Consider the following 18,180-nt stretch of genomic DNA (forward strand, 5'->3'; position numbering starts at 1 on the left):
TTTAAACAAGCAAATATACCTCATTGAGGTACTTAAGGTACTTTATTTCTTACATATTGGCCACTTAAAATGATTTTCAACTTACCTGGGCGGCTTTCCCATGGCTTCCGATTCACGCCTGGTGAAACCAGGTATGAAGGGCTGGATCAGTCAAAAATAAAGTAAATAAATGAAATAAAATAACATTTCACAATGTAAAAAAATAAATAAACCTACCTTTCAAACGATGTCACCTGCACCCCCTGCTCCGATGTCCGATGTCTCTCCAAGGTCTCCCCCCCCACCCCCAACGTCTCTCTGCGGTCTCCCCCCACCCTGATGTCTCTCCGAAGTCTTCCCACACTGATGATGCCCATGTCTCCCACCCCACGATCTTTGTCTACCCTCCCCCCCAATCTCTCTCTTGCAGCAGATGAGGTCTCTCTCACTCTCTTTGTCCCCCCACCCCCCTCGGTGTTGCAGCTCCTATCGGTAGCCAGGCTGTCAATCAGGCTGGCTGCCGAGTGCCAAACCCAGAAGAGGCTTCAATTGGCCTCGCAACTCGTCTACTTGCCTCCGGGTTTGGCCCCAGCAAATCACTCTCCCCCCCCCCCCCCACCTCCCCCGCTGCCATCCCGCCGCCGTTTCAAAATTGACCTCCTACTGTTTGATCCAGCACACCAAAAATTTGACCACCAGAAAATAAATTCAAAGTCTTAAGAAATCCAACTCCTATCAAGGCCATCGATTTGCAATTTTCAATTTTCATCCAGAAAAATGGGTGGTAACGTGGAATATAATGCCCACAACACTGGTAAAAATTCCAGAAAATCCCATAATACCATACAATAAAAACAGGATTTTCAGTCACCATAAACTAATGGAGTAATTATAAATGGCCAGAATCATGGAATGCAATCTCTAAACTGAAAAAAAAATCCTGTAACCAATGTAATAAAAATAGAATTTAATTCGTTCACTTATCCTTAAGTAATAGCCTACCTACAATCATAGCTAAGGATTGAGTCCAGGCAAAATTAGACACTTGACCCTATGAGGATACATGCAAAGATTCCAACAGCAATTCTGGGTGAAAAATTTAGTACAGAATGTCTTAAACACCGCAGAAACCTAAATATACAGACAAACAGCTGGATGTTTTGGTAGAGAATATGATAGCCCGAAGATCAGCAATTTTGGTTCCACAGAATGCCCCAAATGCCAAGAGAAAGAGGAAAGCATGGAAGTTGATTACCAGCCATTTAAATGCTACATTAACAAACTAAAGAAAGTAACAGGATATCCATAAATGTTTTAATGATATCAAAAGGGCAGCAAAGGGAAGAAAAAGGAGTTGTAACAGAGACAACAGAAATGAACCCAGAGAAAGACCAGAAAAGCAAAAAATATCCAATGCACAGCAAAGAAAAGTTTCTCCCGAAACATGATCTTGAGAAGGAAATTATCTCCACAAACTCTGCAAAGTTTGTCACTTTTTTGTTTTTCTTCTATATTACAGAACAATGAATCCCTTGCTGACAGACATGTTACCTTGCATAAACTGTTGCTTATAATTCCATTTACTTATGGGAAGTAACAATTATGAAAGTGCAGATATAGCTCCTCCACTCAAATCTATTATTGTCTTCTTTCCTCCAATACACCTAGATATTCTCCTTAGGAACCAGTCAAATATTGTCACCACCTCCAACAATATATTCACCACACGACACAGGATTAGGGAAAAAAAGTCTCAACAACCACAGGGCACAATGCATAGCAGAAGATAGCAGAGGAACTGAACTCCAGCTGTAAAGTCCAATGCACGTGGATGCAAAGCCAGAAGAAGTTCACTGACCTCGCCAGATGGGACTAATTAGGGTGCCAGATGGCTCTGCTTCTCAACCAAGAGGTGATTTATATGTACACCTCAATAAATTCTGCCTTTCATAATCTCTCTTCTTTTGCATGTGCCCTGAAAGCCCTTTGTCTTCATCCCTTTAAATCTTCTTTTAACATCAATCTCACAGCACAAACATGTCCACTTGCTAGAAGCTTCCAAGCTTCAATACCTCCTCATCCACATGAAGCACATTGTCATCTTACCAGCCCTCTACTGAAATGTTCTTCTTCAGCGTCACTTTTCGGTATGTTTTAGCCCTCATCCCTGTTTCATTTCTTACAGGAAAAAGCAGGCCGTAACAGAAGGCAGTGCTCCATTAGGGACCTCAGTCACCTGAGGAGCAGGCCCTCTCCATCCACAGGAGAGACTATTGTGGTATTTTGATTATCTTGCAGCAATATGATCTTTTAAAGCTAAAAGATATTTTTCAAGAAGGCTTTTAGATCTATTATTAATGCTATTAGAACCTTCAGTTGGCACTCAGATATTGAATGCTCTGGTGGAGCGATTTGTTGTCAGCACACTGCACCAGGCAGAGATGGGGAGATTCTCCCCTTTACTTCCCCACAAGTTCCCAATTCATTTGCGAAGAAAAACTCATCAAGGGAGTCAACCCATTCCACACATCTCATGCTTGACAAATTGATAGAGAAAATTGAACAGTTCACCAGCTCACCGTCATGAAAAATAATTCTTGGTGTGAAGGGGTCCAAAGAAGCATGAGAATGCCTGACAAAAGTACGAGAAATAAAATGATCGTGCTCGGCCAGAACTATTTCTCAACAGAAGAGATCAGCTAAATCGCACTAGTTTCTTACACCATACAGTTCCACAGGTGCTTTTACGTAAAGGTACAGACAGATAAAAGGCAATGGGCCTCCATCTATCATTTACACATCTTGAAACAAAATGCTCTGAAGCAACCCTGTCTGTGTTTGAAGGCGAAGTGCAAGGAAATGGAACATTTTCTGCTTTGTACCTAGTGACAATATCAAATATTCACACTTCAGATATGGCAATAGTTGATGCATTACAGAGCTCTCCTACATTGCCATACTTTAACCTCAAACATACGAGAAAAAAACTCACTACTATTTATATCCATATGGAGACATCTACATCAAAAGTGAATATTTTCTATCCTATTCTAAAAATATGGTTTGCCCAGAACACTCATAGTACTACTGAAATTGTTAAATACCTTATTTTTTGTACTTTCAAATCTTTTCCCTGAAGGACTAGCTCTAGCTCCTTCAGATTTCGTTGGCGTTTTCGCACCTGCACCCTCTCAGAGTGGCTCAGGCCTTTTATAGGATTAGAATCAAGAGCCTCTTCATTTTCTTCCCTTAAGATAAAATAATGAATATTATTAAATCTAAATCAAAATATAATATGACAATTTTGTCAACAACTTACTTAGTTTGCAGTATTATATGGCATCAGATACAGTATATGAAAAGAAATCTACACATAAAACGTAGCCAAGAATATTCAAGCTCCGATTTTAACTGGAGCCGAGGAACCGGCAAGGTGAGCGCAAGGCTTGCCCAGCTCACATACTTGAGGCTTGGGCCATTTTAACTCCTGGACCTCATTTAAAAATACCAGACCCGACTCCCGCCTGGACCTGGTGTCAATGGCGTCAGGCTGGTGGGCAGGAAGCCACAGCCGGGGACCCGTGAAACCGGCAGTCAGGTAAGTTGTTGGGGGGGTGGGGAGGTGGGGTCCTCCTGGCCCACAAGGAAACTTTTAATATAAAAGTTGCTTCCTTTTTCAGCCCTCTTCTGGGCCTGCTGCTCTGTCGTGCTTGGTCCGAACAAGGCCAATACCGAGCGCGGATGCTGAGGGTTAAAATATAGTCGGGGACTGAATTATGACATCAAAACCCGACTTTTGAATTTCAATGAGGCGCTAACCTGCCTGGTGTGAGGGCCTCACAGGCTGGCCAGAACGCGTCTGTTACAATGGCACATGTCACGAGGCCAGTGAGGACCAGGCGAGCAGATCGCTACAAGTTTTTTAACTCCCCGCCCAACCCATTCTTGTCCAGCGCTAGGGGTTAAAATTGGCATTTCAATCCTAGCTCACCGCAAAAACAGAATAATAGACCAAAAATTAAAAGTTAGAACTAAAGACAATTCTAAAGAGTTGTGTAAACTTTGTTCATGCCTATTGTACACAGTTCATGCAATTTAAGGCAAAGTCTTTCTGGTTAATGTAGAGTAGATGCAATGTTGAGGCAGAATTCTGAATATTTTGTTAACATTACTTTTCTATTTTTCTTCTCTTACACTTTTGCAAAGATGTCCATGGCACATATCATCCCCAGCCAAGGTTCCAAATAAGGTCCTGCTCCTAGGTCTTTCCCAATGGTGCTCAGTTACAAACCAATGAGATGTAAACAACAGCAACTTGGGGTGACTCACCAACAATTCTTTCTATACCCTGTGGTAACTTTGAAAAAAATGATGGATTTGATAGTGTGGCTCTGCTGGTTACCCACTCTTGTTTGGTACATTTTGTGACTTTTGACTCATTTCTATTTTGTTCTATGGATGTGTGACACTTGGAGGCTTAATATAACTGAGGCCACATTTTCAAATGAGATGTTTTTGAAAGGTATAATGCCATGGGCTAGCCATAAGACTTTATTATATATATTATGTATATATCTGTATTAGCTGGGTTTTATTTTCAAAGTTTTTAGTATTAAAAAAGCAAAAATTATATATTTTTACAACTGTTAGAAAGCCTTCCCAAAACCTCCAAACAGGATGTGCAATCTCATTGGGTTCCCGACTTTATCAATTAACAAATGGAAAATGAAAGTTTTCCCATGTGTTAATTGTTAAAGTCAGGTACCCAAATAATCTTTACATTAGCACAAAAAAGCAAGGTTATTTACTGAAAATATTAATTGAACAAATGTGCAATACAGATCTAAAGATATTAAAGAATAACTGGTTACTATAACTATTTACTAAAAATATACCACTAACATGTAGAAAGTCTTTGATCAGAATACTGTGCAGTGAACAATGACAATAATTGCATCATGTTAGTGCTCTAATGAGCTGTAACAAAGATTAGAACATTGATATAGTGAAAATAGAATTCATTGCCCATGGTTTCTTTTATTTTTGCTTAGTCTTAAATGTACAAAATGGTGGTCACAGCAGTGATGTCTGAGTTATTGAAGGGGATAAAGTTGCTGATGTACCAATGCATTAAGAAAGGCTATTGGACAAGGCTGTTTTCTTTTAATCAGAAATAAATCAATTAAACTAAAAGTGCATTGAACAAGTGTGAATGGGATGTTACAAATGTCTATGTTGGTTGAAATTGTGTCAAAATTGCCACCCTTCATAGGTGGTTCTATGACTAAATAGAATGAATGATATCACTTTCATGAACAACCTTAAAAGGGGCCTAAAATCAATAGATCCTCATGGATAGATGATACATTCCTAAGGGTACTAATCTATAACAAGGGACACATTCTACAACATGCTGATGGTCATTATGAGTGATTCAATGACTAGGAGGGGAGCTTTCACTGGATTGGAAACAAGCCAATTTAGTACCTTTTTTTCAAGACAAAAACAAACCCAGATAACTAGAGGCTCATTAGCCTTAACTGGCAAAGTAATAGAATCAATTAAGAACAAAGTTGGCTGCTAACATTGTTTCAGAAGTGACAGATCCTGACTGACCAACTTCGTTAACTTACTTGAGGAAGTGATATCCCAAGTGGACATTGGAAAACCCTATGGTATAATGTACCTAGACTTCCAGAAAGTCCTCAGTTCCAGTCACCAAGACATAAGGGAAACATTTAAGCCCTACAAGCGATGGAGAGAAGGGCACCGAAACTGATGTCTAATGCGAAAGGACTGGATTATGAGGGAAGGTTATAAAAGCTTGGACTCTTCAACCTTGAAAGGAGGCATATAAGATGGGACTTTATAGAGATATATGAATGGAATAGAAAAGGTTAATCATGACAATATTTCAGGTAAATCTTATGTTTTGGGGTTTTTATGCTGGATAATCTCCTTGGGTTCAATGTCACCACCACACCGATAACAGGACTTCATTTCCCCTATGAATCAGAGTAAGCCTTTACCTCTAGGTAAATATAGCGAGTCCAAGGAGTCAAGCAGAGAACCCTTGCCATTTTATTCCAGTTCACAGGAATATATCACTTGCCACCACATGATCTCATCTTCAGTAGATGGATGAATATATACTGTATCAGACTAAAGCAAAGGATATACACTAATAGACAAATTTATTTAACATTAAATGGGTAAATAAACAATACTTGGTGTGAACAGTATATCAGTAATTACAACCTTTCTATTCTCCTCAAAATGTCAAAAACAACAAAGACACTTCTCCTGATAACTCTTATTATAAAATTGACCCTTGAAATACATCTCCGACCTTCTTACATGGTGAAACATAACGACAGTGTCTCTGCCTGGCTCAGTATCTTTGCTATCTTCAAGCTAACTGATGACTGGCATTAAATTAGCCAAAATATATCATTCAAAGTCCTTTGACGATATACTGAAACAAAGGGCTTTAGACAACTGTATCTCTCATAATTACATTAGGATAAGAGCCATTCACAGTTTGGCAGTTACACAGGATGTTTATCCACACAAGCATATCTGCCACTTACTGTAAAGTTCAAAGACATCTCAGGCTCTCTTTTTGCATCTGACCCAAGTGTCAAACTGACTAAATTAAATAGAATGACATCCAAGTAGAAAAGTAGAAAGATGTCAAGAAATGCATCTAAAGAATAATGCATCTAAAGTGACTCTTTTGCATCAAAGACAGTAATGTATATTCTATCCACCTTGAAAAATCCCTTCACAGTACCCAGCTACTGCCTTGTGCATACTGTAGCCAGCAATAAAGAATTCAAAAAATCATGTATTATGGACAAAATCATTTCATTTTTGTCACAGCTGCAGAATAAGGGTTGATAGGTACAAACTGGCAAAAACAAGTTCAAAACTGATGTCAGGAGGTACTTCTTCACGCAAAGAGCAATCAATATCTTGGACTGGTCTTCTGGATAGGGTAGTAGAAGCAGAAATTCTAGAGTAATTGAAGATTCAGTGGGATGCTGTTTTGGGGGGGCGGGGGGAGAGTAAATTTAGGTTTCTATGAGCAAGATGAGCTGAATGGCTTCTTTCATCTTTATTTTTCTTTGAATTTAACCTCAAAACTGAATGATTTACAATATATATAATACAGAAGAAGGAAAGAAATTGCATTTAAATAGCACCTTATCACATCCTCAAGGTGTCCCAAAATGCTTCACAACCAATTAATTACTTTTGAAGTACAGTCAGAGGAATGTTGGCCACAATACTTGGAGAACTTCCTGCCTTTCTTTAAATGGCCATGTAAATGGCAAATGAATTTCAATATAGATAAGTGTGAGGTGGTGCATTTTGGTAGGTCACATGGACAATAAGTCCAAATGGGGTAGAGGAGCAAAGAGATCTAGAGGTGCAGATTCAACAATCATTAAAAGTAGCATTGGTAACTAGGAATGGAATGGAGTTGCATTGCTATTGTTGTGGCACCTGGAGCAAGTGAAAGTTATACTGCCTTCTTCACAATAGACGGGTGTGATATACTACTCATGGGGGAAGGAGGGACCTTGTCTTCCAGTCTTAGGAGGAGGCTGAACAGCAATTGCTGGCAACCAGTATGCCCTGTGATTGCATTACCTACATGCTGGTGTAAGGTGTGTAGCTTTGCTGAAGAATGCAACCCCCACCCCCCACCCCAAGCACACACATAAAAACAACTTCATCCTGTACACCATTCTCATCTCCACATCATCAGACTCTGTAAAAGACTAAACGGGCTGGAAGAAAGGCCTAGACTACCAAGTAACAGAGGAAAAGTAGAAGGAAACTTGGAGACCATCTCTTACAATCACCACCTGCCAGGGAGCAGAAGGATCAACTCAAAATCATTCAACAAAATCAGATTCCAATCCTTTTTGATAGATGATTACTGCAGAATAGGAGCATTTCTACACACACCTGCCTTCAAATTCAGCCATTCTGGAAAACTGTCCAGACTATAACAAAGGGATTCATAAAATCTATCCTTTTGTTCCAAACGACAAGCCTTAATCTTTGTATCAATACAGGGTCACTGGTGATGAGTCAATATGCAATTGAGTCTACTCCTGATTATTCAAAGTCAATTTTGCACTAAACACTTTGACTTATCCAATAATTTGAATAAAGCAATGAATCTAACACGGCAAAGTGGGAATTTAGATCTATCAAAAAAATTGAAATATCAGATCATTTGAATTAAGAGTAGACTGCAGTTTGTAAGATTTTACCCATCATACCACAGTGGACAATAGTACAGATACTATACCTGAATTCAATACACATTCTGGTATTTTAAAAATATAGAGTTGAATAAAATCATGTATATTATATAAATGTATCATTTTCTGATTTCCAATCAGGGTGTAGACCACCAAGAGATGTTAGAGACAGACAGCTGTTCCATTATGGATGCAAATTCCTCTGGTGTCCATTGATGTATGTGCCTGAATTCCCAGTATGCACACCTGGTATGCAAAACTGCGCTAGGAGTGGGAATTTTAAGATCTACCCTAAAGGTATAATTATAGCAAACCCATAATGTGTGAATACTGGTAATTAGAAAAGAGTAATGTTTATAGTTCTGATAACTAAGTCAAACATAATAGAAATATAATAATCTTGGATTCATGTAATATTAACAAGCCACTTAAGCTTTTCCCTTGCAGTTTGTACTATCCAAATCCTGAACACCCACATTCACGTTTGTGGGAGTGTTAGCACATACACCCTCCAAGGAAAAGAGATTAGATGAATTTCAGAAGCCACTAAGAGTATTAATGCTTCTCAGTTCTATCTTTTGCCTGCCTGGCTTGCACACAGTTTTCTCCACTGGTGTGCTTGAAAACTATTTTTGCCTTTTTCCCAACAGAAATCCAAATGCATAATTCAGTTAGCCTAGAAATTCTGTGACTTGCTTACAATCATCAAATGCTGTGGGAAGAGAGGTTGCTGTGTCTTTCATAGATTTGCTTTACTATAATAGAAATATTAAGATTTTATAGAATGAAGCAACCAGTAGCAGGAATACAGGAGGGCAGATTAAATTTTGAAGTGAAAGCATTCAGAAGGTTTGAAAAAAATATTTTGTTGGGTCTCACCTATTAAATGTTAGAAGTTCACAATCATAGTTAATGAATTTGGCAGTCTACAGTAACTTAATTTAAATCAATGCACATAAATTGTTTTCGTTTAGGGCCAATTTCTCTGGAAATAAACTGGTTGCATAATCCACTGTCAGAACTGCTTATATTGATTTTTTAAAAATGCTGCAAAGGAAAACCACAGATACTGATTGTCCACCTCAATAAAGGAACATAGGAACAGGAGTAGGCCATTCAGCCCCACGAGCTTGTTCCACCTTTGAATTAGATCATGGCTGATTTGTACCTCAATTCCATTTTCCATATCCCTTGAAACCCTTACTCAATAGTCCATTGAGGCCACTAACTCACCATGTAATTTCAGAGTCATCATCATCTGGAATCCCATCATCACTTTCCATCATTAGCCCATCATACTCACAAAGCTCTTCTTCTACTCCTTCAACAAAAACAGAAAATTTCAACATTTATCAGGTAGCAGACTGAAATTTTTAACTGTATGAAAAAAATCATTTTTTTAAGTGCAATTTGTTTTATATAGCAGTTTGTTCAGCACTTCTATTGAGACACTCCAGCATTTTTGTGGCCATTGTATTACTGAGGAATTCGCACATGTGGATTGACAACAGTTTTCATTTTTTTAAATTCAAGTATACACCACACCAGAGTCTGGCTAAGTAGAATGGGCCAAGGTGGTTCTGAAAGCCAGTCTGAAAGTTTAGTCAATTATTTTAATACAAATATCCCTGAAGGCTTTCCTTCATGCTGTCTGGGAATATAAAAGAATATATATAAAAGACTGATGAAAGATGGTAAGCTAGTTTTAAAAAACCATCAAATGGTACTACTCCTCTTCCATCCTTCTTTCACTTGGTTGGTAACAAATCAAAAATTCATCCACCAGTGCTCATGCTCTACTTTAGCTCGTCTGGACTACAGAAAACTGAGTGCACAATTCTGTGTTAGAGTCATTTGCACAAAAGTTACCATTGGTCCCCAATGTAAATGCACTATGTTCTAATCACTGATATATTTTGTATCTATGACATATCGGGGGTTATATTGGATAACCCCTGAAACCAGGTGCAGGGGTCGCGGTGCACAATTAATCCGTGCCCGGTCGTTGAGATGCAGGCAGCACGTGCATGCTGCCTGCGGTTTTACAGGATTGCTGCGAGCAGCCAGGCCTAGCTGCACTGTTGAGTGGCTGCTCACCAGCTGGAAGCCCCGATATCGCGAGTGGCTAGCATGTCTTAAAGGCAGCCTGCACCTCTTACTTACAAAATATAAGATACGGGTCCACACGGAGTCCAAACGGAGATCAGACATCGCAAACGTAAAACAAAGATGCAGGTCCCATCCCTATGTTTACAAACCGTTGAGTTATGTTAAAACATTGAATAAAGGTTGTGCACTACTAAATCCTACATCCTACAATCTGCATGCCAGACCTCACCAATCTGCCAATATGAGTTTGTATAGGCCTGCGAGAAAGCATATGCCAAGGTTCTCTGCCGATGCACTAGAGGTCTTAGTGCAAGAGTTGGACAGAAGGAAGGGCATCCTATATCCTCAGGGGGGCAAGAGGCCCTCCAGACATATGCTCATGAGGCAGTGGGAGGCAGTAGGGGACGAAGTCAATGCCAGGCATATAGCACCACAAAGATGGATGCAGTTACAGGAAGAAGTTCAATGCTTTGACACGAGTGGTCAAAGTGAGCGAAGTCAACTGTCAAGTGGCATCTCCTACCAACTGCATCATTAGCCGCATCCACTGCTCCACGCACTACACCCCCCCATCACCCAGATACCAACAAACTCTTTGAATCAGTACTCAACTCTTCCAATCAGATGCTTCTCCTACCCTCACACATTACCACTGTTGCAAACCACACACCCACAACTCACAGGTCACACATACAGGCAGCTATTCAATCATGACAGGCACATCACCCAAACATCTTGCAGGACACTGACACACGTCCCGCTTTCTTGCAGGAGAAGGTAGCGCATAACAGGAGGCAACAAGTGGCAGTGGCTCCATGGAACATGAACCTGCTGTCCTCTCTCAGGATGACAGCATTCCTGTCCCACCCCTGCCACTCTGCCAGTGGCCTTGTTGTTACCTGTCAGCTAGCCATTCCTGTGTAGAGTATTGAAACTTTACTATAGGAACATAGGAAGATAGGTATAGGAGTAGGCCATTTAGCCACGCCTTAGCCCCATATCCCTTTATACCTTTGGTTAACAAAAATCTATCAATCTCAGATTTAAAATTAACAACTGAGCTAGCATCAACTGCTGTTTGCAGAAGAGTGTTCCAAACTTCGACCACCTTTTGTGTGGAAAAGCGTTTCCTAACTTCACTCCTGCAAGTGCTGGCTCTAATTTTTAGGCTATGTCCCCTAGTCCTAGTATTCAAATACAGCAGATCTCCAAAAACAGGTACAAATGCATCAGAAGCCAGAAGCAATAATCCAGCAACTAACCCATAACTCCTGCATGATCCCTTTAAATAGCACTGGTGGGGGGATCCTCCATACTGTTTATGACCTGTTCAACCGTGTGAGGTTAAGACAGTGTGTTGGCTGGAGTATTGAGTTCCGAAATCGCAACTGTCCCTTTAAATTAGCACTACACACTGATCTACCTCATGTTCTCCCTACTTTACATGCTGTCGGCGATCGTTATCTGTGCGTGCGCAAACACCTTTACCAAGGTGGTGTCCGGTGCCAAGCGGCCCAATTTATAGCCCATTAATTTGCAATCACACTACAGTGGAAATATTTTAAATGAATACTTGATAAAGTTCATCACTAAAATCTTTCTTACAAAGATGAAATATACATATTTCAGTTAGAAAATGCACTAGCTGTTTGTATATTTTGTATTTCTGCAATAATACAAGAGTCTGCAGTAAAATGTCCAAATTAAAATGTGTATAATGACAAACCTGTTTAAAAAGAATAAATATTTACATTTGCAAATTACATTTGGTATATTTTTTCATAGTGATTTTTGTCATATTTTCTATTTTACATTTGGAAATGCAGTAAATGTCTTCTATAATAATACTGTCTTGGTAATAGCAAAAAAAAATTTCAAATGTACTCATGCAGTAATATATTGTTAATATTTATGTAATAAAATAACCTTTGGTAATAAAACAATCCAAGTGGTAAGGAAAGCATGTCAGATTTACTGAAAAAACAATAATTGTAGTTGAACAACTACGGCAATAGATCAAGGCTGTGTTTAGTTGTCAGTTATGATTACTGTCTTCAGTAACAGCTAATAGTGGGATCTAAATTCTTTCAAAATCAATTATGTCACTTAACTCGTAAAAGGCATGGGTGGGAAATAGGTGAGAAACTAGAGAGAGATGGAGGTTCAGAGCTAGGGTGAGTGGACCTGGCGGAAACTATGGCTTGGTGGGAAAGGGGAAGAGGAAGCTGGAGAGGCAGCTGTTTGCAGAGCTCTTTGCACATTGTTAGAGATGACGGTGACCACAGTGCACTATCCGTCCTTGTCCTTCTCAACTTCTCTGCAGCCTTTGACATGATTGACCACATCAGCCTCCCCTAACGCCTTTCTTCCACTGTCCAACACAGTGAGGCTACCCTCACTTGGTTCCTTTCTTACCTATTCAATTATAGCCATGATGTGGAGATGCCGGTGATGGACTGGGGTGGACAAATGTAAGGAATCTTACAACACCAGGTTATAGTCCAACAAATTTATTTTAAAATCACAAGCTTTCGGAGATTATCCCCTTCGTCAGATGAATGAGTGAAAAGGTTCTCAAATCGCATATCTTATACTAGGCTGGGACAGCATCACACCAATCAAAAGGTGTCGTTGTTATTCAAACAGGCCAGTCACGGAGAACAGCACGTCCCAGTACACTGGATATACATTGTGTCAATTACACAGACAGGCAGAAAGAAACCCAAAATGGCAGAGAGAGAGAAGGAGAATATTAAAAAACATAATTTTTTTCCCCCTTTTTGCTGGTGGGGTTACGTGTAGCGTGACATGAACCCAAGATCCCGGTTGAGGCCATCCTCATGGGTGCGGAACTTGGCTATCAACTTCTGCTCGACGATTTTGCGTTGTCGTGTGTCTTGAAGGCCGCCTTGGAGAACGCTTACCCGAAGATCGGTGGCTGAATGTCCTTGACTGCTAAAGTGTTCCCCGACTGGGAGGGAACCCTCCTGTCTGGCGATTGTTGCGCGGTGTCCGTTCATCCGTTGTCGCAGTGTCTGCACGGTCTTGCCAATGTACCATGCTCTGGGGCATACTTTCCTGCAACGTATGAGGTAGACAACGTTGGCCGAGTCACAGGAGTATGAACCATGTACCTGGTGGGTGGTGTCCTCTCGTGTGATGGTGGTATCCGTGTCGATGATCTGGCATGTCTTGCAGAGGTTGCCGTGGCAGGGTTGTGTGGTGTCGTGGACGCTGTTCTCCTGAAAACGGGGTAACTTGCTGCGAACGATGGTCTGTTTGAGGTTGGGTGGCTGTTTAAAGGCGAGTAGTGGAGGCGTGGGGATGGCCTTAGCGAGGTGTTCGGCGTCATCGATGACATGTTGAAGGCTGCGGAGAACATGGTGTAGTTTCTCCGCTCCAGGGAAGTACTGGACGACGAAGGGTACTCTGTTGGTTGCGTCCCGTGTTTGTCTTCTGAGGAGGTCTATGCGATTCTTCGCTGTGGCCCGTCGGAACTGTCGATCGACAAGTCGAGCGTCATATCCCGTTCTTACGAGGGCGTCTTTCAGCGTCTGTAGGTGTCCATCGCGTTCCTCCTCGTCTGAGCAGATCCTGTGTATTCGTAGGGCCTGTCCATAGGGGATGGCCTCTTTGACGTGGTTGGGGTGGAAGCTGGAAAAGTGGAGCATCGTGAGGTTGTCCGTGGGCTTGCGGTAGAGTGAGGTGCTGAGGTGCCCGTCTTTGATGGAGATTTGTGTGTCCAAGAAAGAAACCGATTCTGAGGAGTAGTCCATGGTGAGTTTGATGGTGGGATGGAACTTGTTGATGTTATCGTGTAGTCTCTTCAGTGATTCTTCGCCGTGGGTCCATAGGAAGAAAATGTCGTCGATGTATCTGGTGTATAGCGTTGGTTGGAGGTCCTGTGCAGTGAAGAAGTCGTGCTCGAACTTGTGCATGAAAATGTTGGCGTATTGGGGTGCGAATTTGGTCCCCATGGCTGTTCCGTGTGTTTGGGTAAAGAACTGGTTATCGAAGGTGAAGACATTGTGATCCAGGATGAAGCGGATGAGTTGTAGGATGGCGTCTGGAGATTGGCTGTTGTTGGTGTTGAGTACTGAGGCTGTTGCAGCGATGCCGTCATCGTGGGGGATACTGGTGTAGAATGCCGAGACGTCCATCGTGGTGAGAAGTGTTCCTGGTTCAACTGGTCCGTGGGTGCTGAGTTTTTGTAGGAAGTCTGTAGTGTCGCGACAGAAGCTGGGGGTTCCCTGTACGATGGTTTTCAGGATGCCCTCGATGTATCCAGAGAGGTTCTCACACAGGGTTCCGTTGCCTGATACGATAGGACGTCCGGGTGTGTTGGCTTTGTGTATCTTTGGGAGGCAGTAGAAGTCTCCCACGCGGGGAGTACGTAGGATGAGAGTGCGTAGGATGCTTTGAAGGTCTGGATCGAAGGTCTTGATCAGTTTGTTGAGCTGGTGGGTGTGTTCTTTGGTCGGATCTGCGGGTAACTGTCTGTAGTGTTCCTGGTTGTCCAGTTGTCGGTATGCTTCTTGGCAATAGTCCGTTCTGTTCTGTATGACAATGGCTCCTCCTTTGTCCGCTGGTTTGATGACGATGTTTCGGTTGGTCTTGAGAGCGTTGATGGCGTTGCGTTGTGCTCGGGTGACATTCTGGACTGTCTTCTGAGTGCGCCTGATGAATCTGGCATTGACGCATTTCCTGACAGCTTGGGCATACATGTCAAGCTGAGGGTAGCGACCCTCCGGAGGAGTCCAGTTTGACTCTTTCCTCTTCGGTTGCTGTACCGTGGATCCCTCTGTCTGCTGTTCTGGATCATTGATTGTCTCATTGGGTTCGCTGTTGAAATCTTGGGGTTTGTGGTAGAATTCCCGGAGCCTCATTCTCCTGATGAATTCCTCTGTGTCCGCCGCGAGACCGATGCGGTTCATTTTGGTGATGGGGCAGAAATTGAGCCCTCGGCTGAGAACCTCGATTTCGTCTGGTTGAAGGGTGTGGTCGGACAAATTGATGATAGACTTCCCTGTGGTTGTAACCGTGGTACCGGGGGAGGCTTGGTTGATGCTGGTGGTGATGCCGAGTTTCTCAAGCTTCCTGCTCTTGGTTTTCATGTAGGCAGTGTAGTTCCGTTGCCTCGTCTGTTTGGTGGTGTTTCGTAGCTGGTCTGCTGTGTCCTGAGTACAGGTTGAGAGTATGGACTCTATCTTGGTTTCGAGGTTGCGGCGTCTGCTGTAGAGTTGGTGTATGAGATGGTTGCAGAGTGTGCGAGAAGTACGACCAAAGAACACACCCACCAGCTCAACAAACTGATCAAGACCTTCGATCCAGACCTTCAAAGCATCCTACGCACTCTCATCCCACGTACTCCCCGCGTGGGAGACATCTACTGCCTCCCAAAGATACACAAAGCCAACACACCCGGACGTCCTATCGTATCAGGCAACGGAACCCTGTGTGAGAACCTCTCTGGATACGTCGAGGGCATCCTGAAACCCATCGTACAGGGAACCCCCAGCTTCTGTCGCGACACTACAGACTTCCTACAAAAACTCAGCACCCACGGACCAGTTGAACCAGGAACACTTCTCACCACGATGGACGTCTCGGCACTCTACACCAGTATCCCCCACGATGACGGCATCGCTGCAACAGCCTCAGTACTCAACACCAACAACAGCCAATCTCCAGACGCCATCCTACAACTCATCCGCTTCATCCTGGATCACAATGTCTTCACCTTCGATAACCAGTTCTTTACCCAAACACACGGAACAGCCATGGGGACCAAATTCGCACCCCAATACGCCAACATTTTCATGCACAAGTTCGAGCACGACTTCTTCACTGCACAGGACCTCCAACCAACGCTATACACCAGATACATCGACGACATTTTCTTCCTATGGACCCACGGCGAAGAATCACTGAAGAGACTACACGATAACATCAACAAGTTCCATCCCACCATCAAACTCACCATGGACTACTCCTCAGAATCGGTTTCTTTCTTGGACACACAAATCTCCATCAAAGACGGGCACCTCAGCACCTCACTCTACCGCAAGCCCACGGACAACCTCACGATGCTCCACTTTTCCAGCTTCCACCCCAACCACGTCAAAGAGGCCATCCCCTATGGACAGGCCCTACGAATACACAGGATCTGCTCAGATGAGGAGGAACGCGATGGACACCTACAGACGCTGAAAGACGCCCTCGTAAGAACGGGATATGACGCTCGACATGTCGATCGACAGTTCCGACGGGCCACAGCGAAGAATCGCATAGACCTCCTCAGAAGACAAACACGGGACGCAACCAACAGAGTACCCTTCGTCGTCCAGTACTTCCCTGGAGCGGAGAAACTACACCATGTTCTCCGCAGCCTTCAACATGTCATCGATGACGCCGAACACCTCGCTAAGGCCATCCCCACGCCTCCACTACTCGCCTTTAAACAGCCACCCAACCTCAAACAGACCATCGTTCGCAGCAAGTTACCCAGTTTTCAGGAGAACAGCGTCCACGACACCACACAACCCTGCCACGGCAACCTCTGCAAGACATGCCAGATCATCGACACGGATACTACCATCACACGAGAGGACACCACCCACCAGGTACATGGTTCATACTCCTGTGACTCGGCCAACGTTGTCTACCTCATACGTTGCAGGAAAGGATGCCCCAGAGCATGGTACATTGGCGAGACCGTGCAGACACTGCGACAACGGATGAACGGACACCGCGCAACAATCGCCAGACAGGAGGGTTCCCTCCCAGTCGGGGAACACTTCAGCAGTCAAGGACATTCAGCCACCGATCTTCGGGTAAGCGTTCTCCAAGGCGGCCTTCGAGACACACGACAACGCAAAATCGTCGAGCAGAAGTTGATAGCCAAGTTCCGCACCCATGAGGATGGCCTCAACCGGGATCTTGGGTTCATGTCACGCTACACGTAACCCCACCAGCAAAAAGGGGGGAAAAAATTATGTTTTTTAATATTCTCTCTCTCTCTCTCTCTGCCATTTTGGGTTTCTTTCTGCCTGTCTGTGTAATTGACACAATGTATATCCAGTGTACTGGGACGTGCTGTTCTCCGTGACTGGCCTGTTTGAATAACAACGACACCTTTTGATTGGTGTGATGCTGTCCCAGCCTAGTATAAGATATGCGATTTGAGAACCTTTTCACTCATTCATCTGACGAAGGGGATAATCTCCGAAAGCTTGTGATTTTAAAATAAATTTGTTGGACTATAACCTGGTGTTGTAAGATTCCTTACATTTATTCAATTATAATTGTAAACAATTTTACAACACCAAGTTATCGTCCAGCAATTTTATTTTAAATTCACAAGCTTTCGGAGGCTACCTCCTTCCTCAGGTGAACGATTTCCACATCGTTCACCTGAGGAAGGAGGTAGCCTCCGAAAGCTTGTGAATTTAAAATAAAATTGCTGGACTATAACTTGGTGTTGTAAAATTGTTTACAATTGTCAACCCCAGTCCATCACCGGCATCTCCACATTATTCAATTATAGACAGAGATGCGCTTCCCACCATCGCATGTTGCCTCTGAAAATTTCAAGGATCTATCCTTGGCACATGTATAACCCATCGCTGGTGTTTATATATAGATATAAATAGCTTCTATTTTTGTGAGTGAGGGAGAAGGATGAGGGTTTCTTTTTGAGATTGGTTCAATCATGGTCAATCAGCTGCAAGTCATGGTGAAAGAATTCACAGACGGAGTGCATGAAGTCTCGTTTTTAGCTCATCGATAGTGTGTCCTTTTCTGTGACAACATC

The 18,180-nt window shown here is 42.7% G+C and overlaps 1 protein-coding gene across 1 annotated transcript in view; it reads right to left on the reverse strand.

Moving 5' to 3' along the window:
- The window catches only part of cfap74 (cilia and flagella associated protein 74), a 154,597-nt gene that overhangs the window by 133,608 nt on the left and 2,809 nt on the right, over positions 1-18,180 (reverse strand). The window contains exons 3-4 of the mRNA XM_067970088.1: positions 9,492-9,579; positions 3,084-3,227 (exon numbers count right to left, since the gene is read on the reverse strand). Coding sequence (XP_067826189.1) covers positions 3,084-3,227; positions 9,492-9,579 — 232 coding nt within the window. The remainder of the gene's footprint in view (positions 1-3,083; positions 3,228-9,491; positions 9,580-18,180) is intronic.

The sequence above is a fragment of the Heptranchias perlo genome, chromosome 32 (assembly GCF_035084215.1).
Source record: "Heptranchias perlo isolate sHepPer1 chromosome 32, sHepPer1.hap1, whole genome shotgun sequence".
Taxonomy (NCBI): domain Eukaryota; kingdom Metazoa; phylum Chordata; class Chondrichthyes; order Hexanchiformes; family Hexanchidae; genus Heptranchias; species Heptranchias perlo.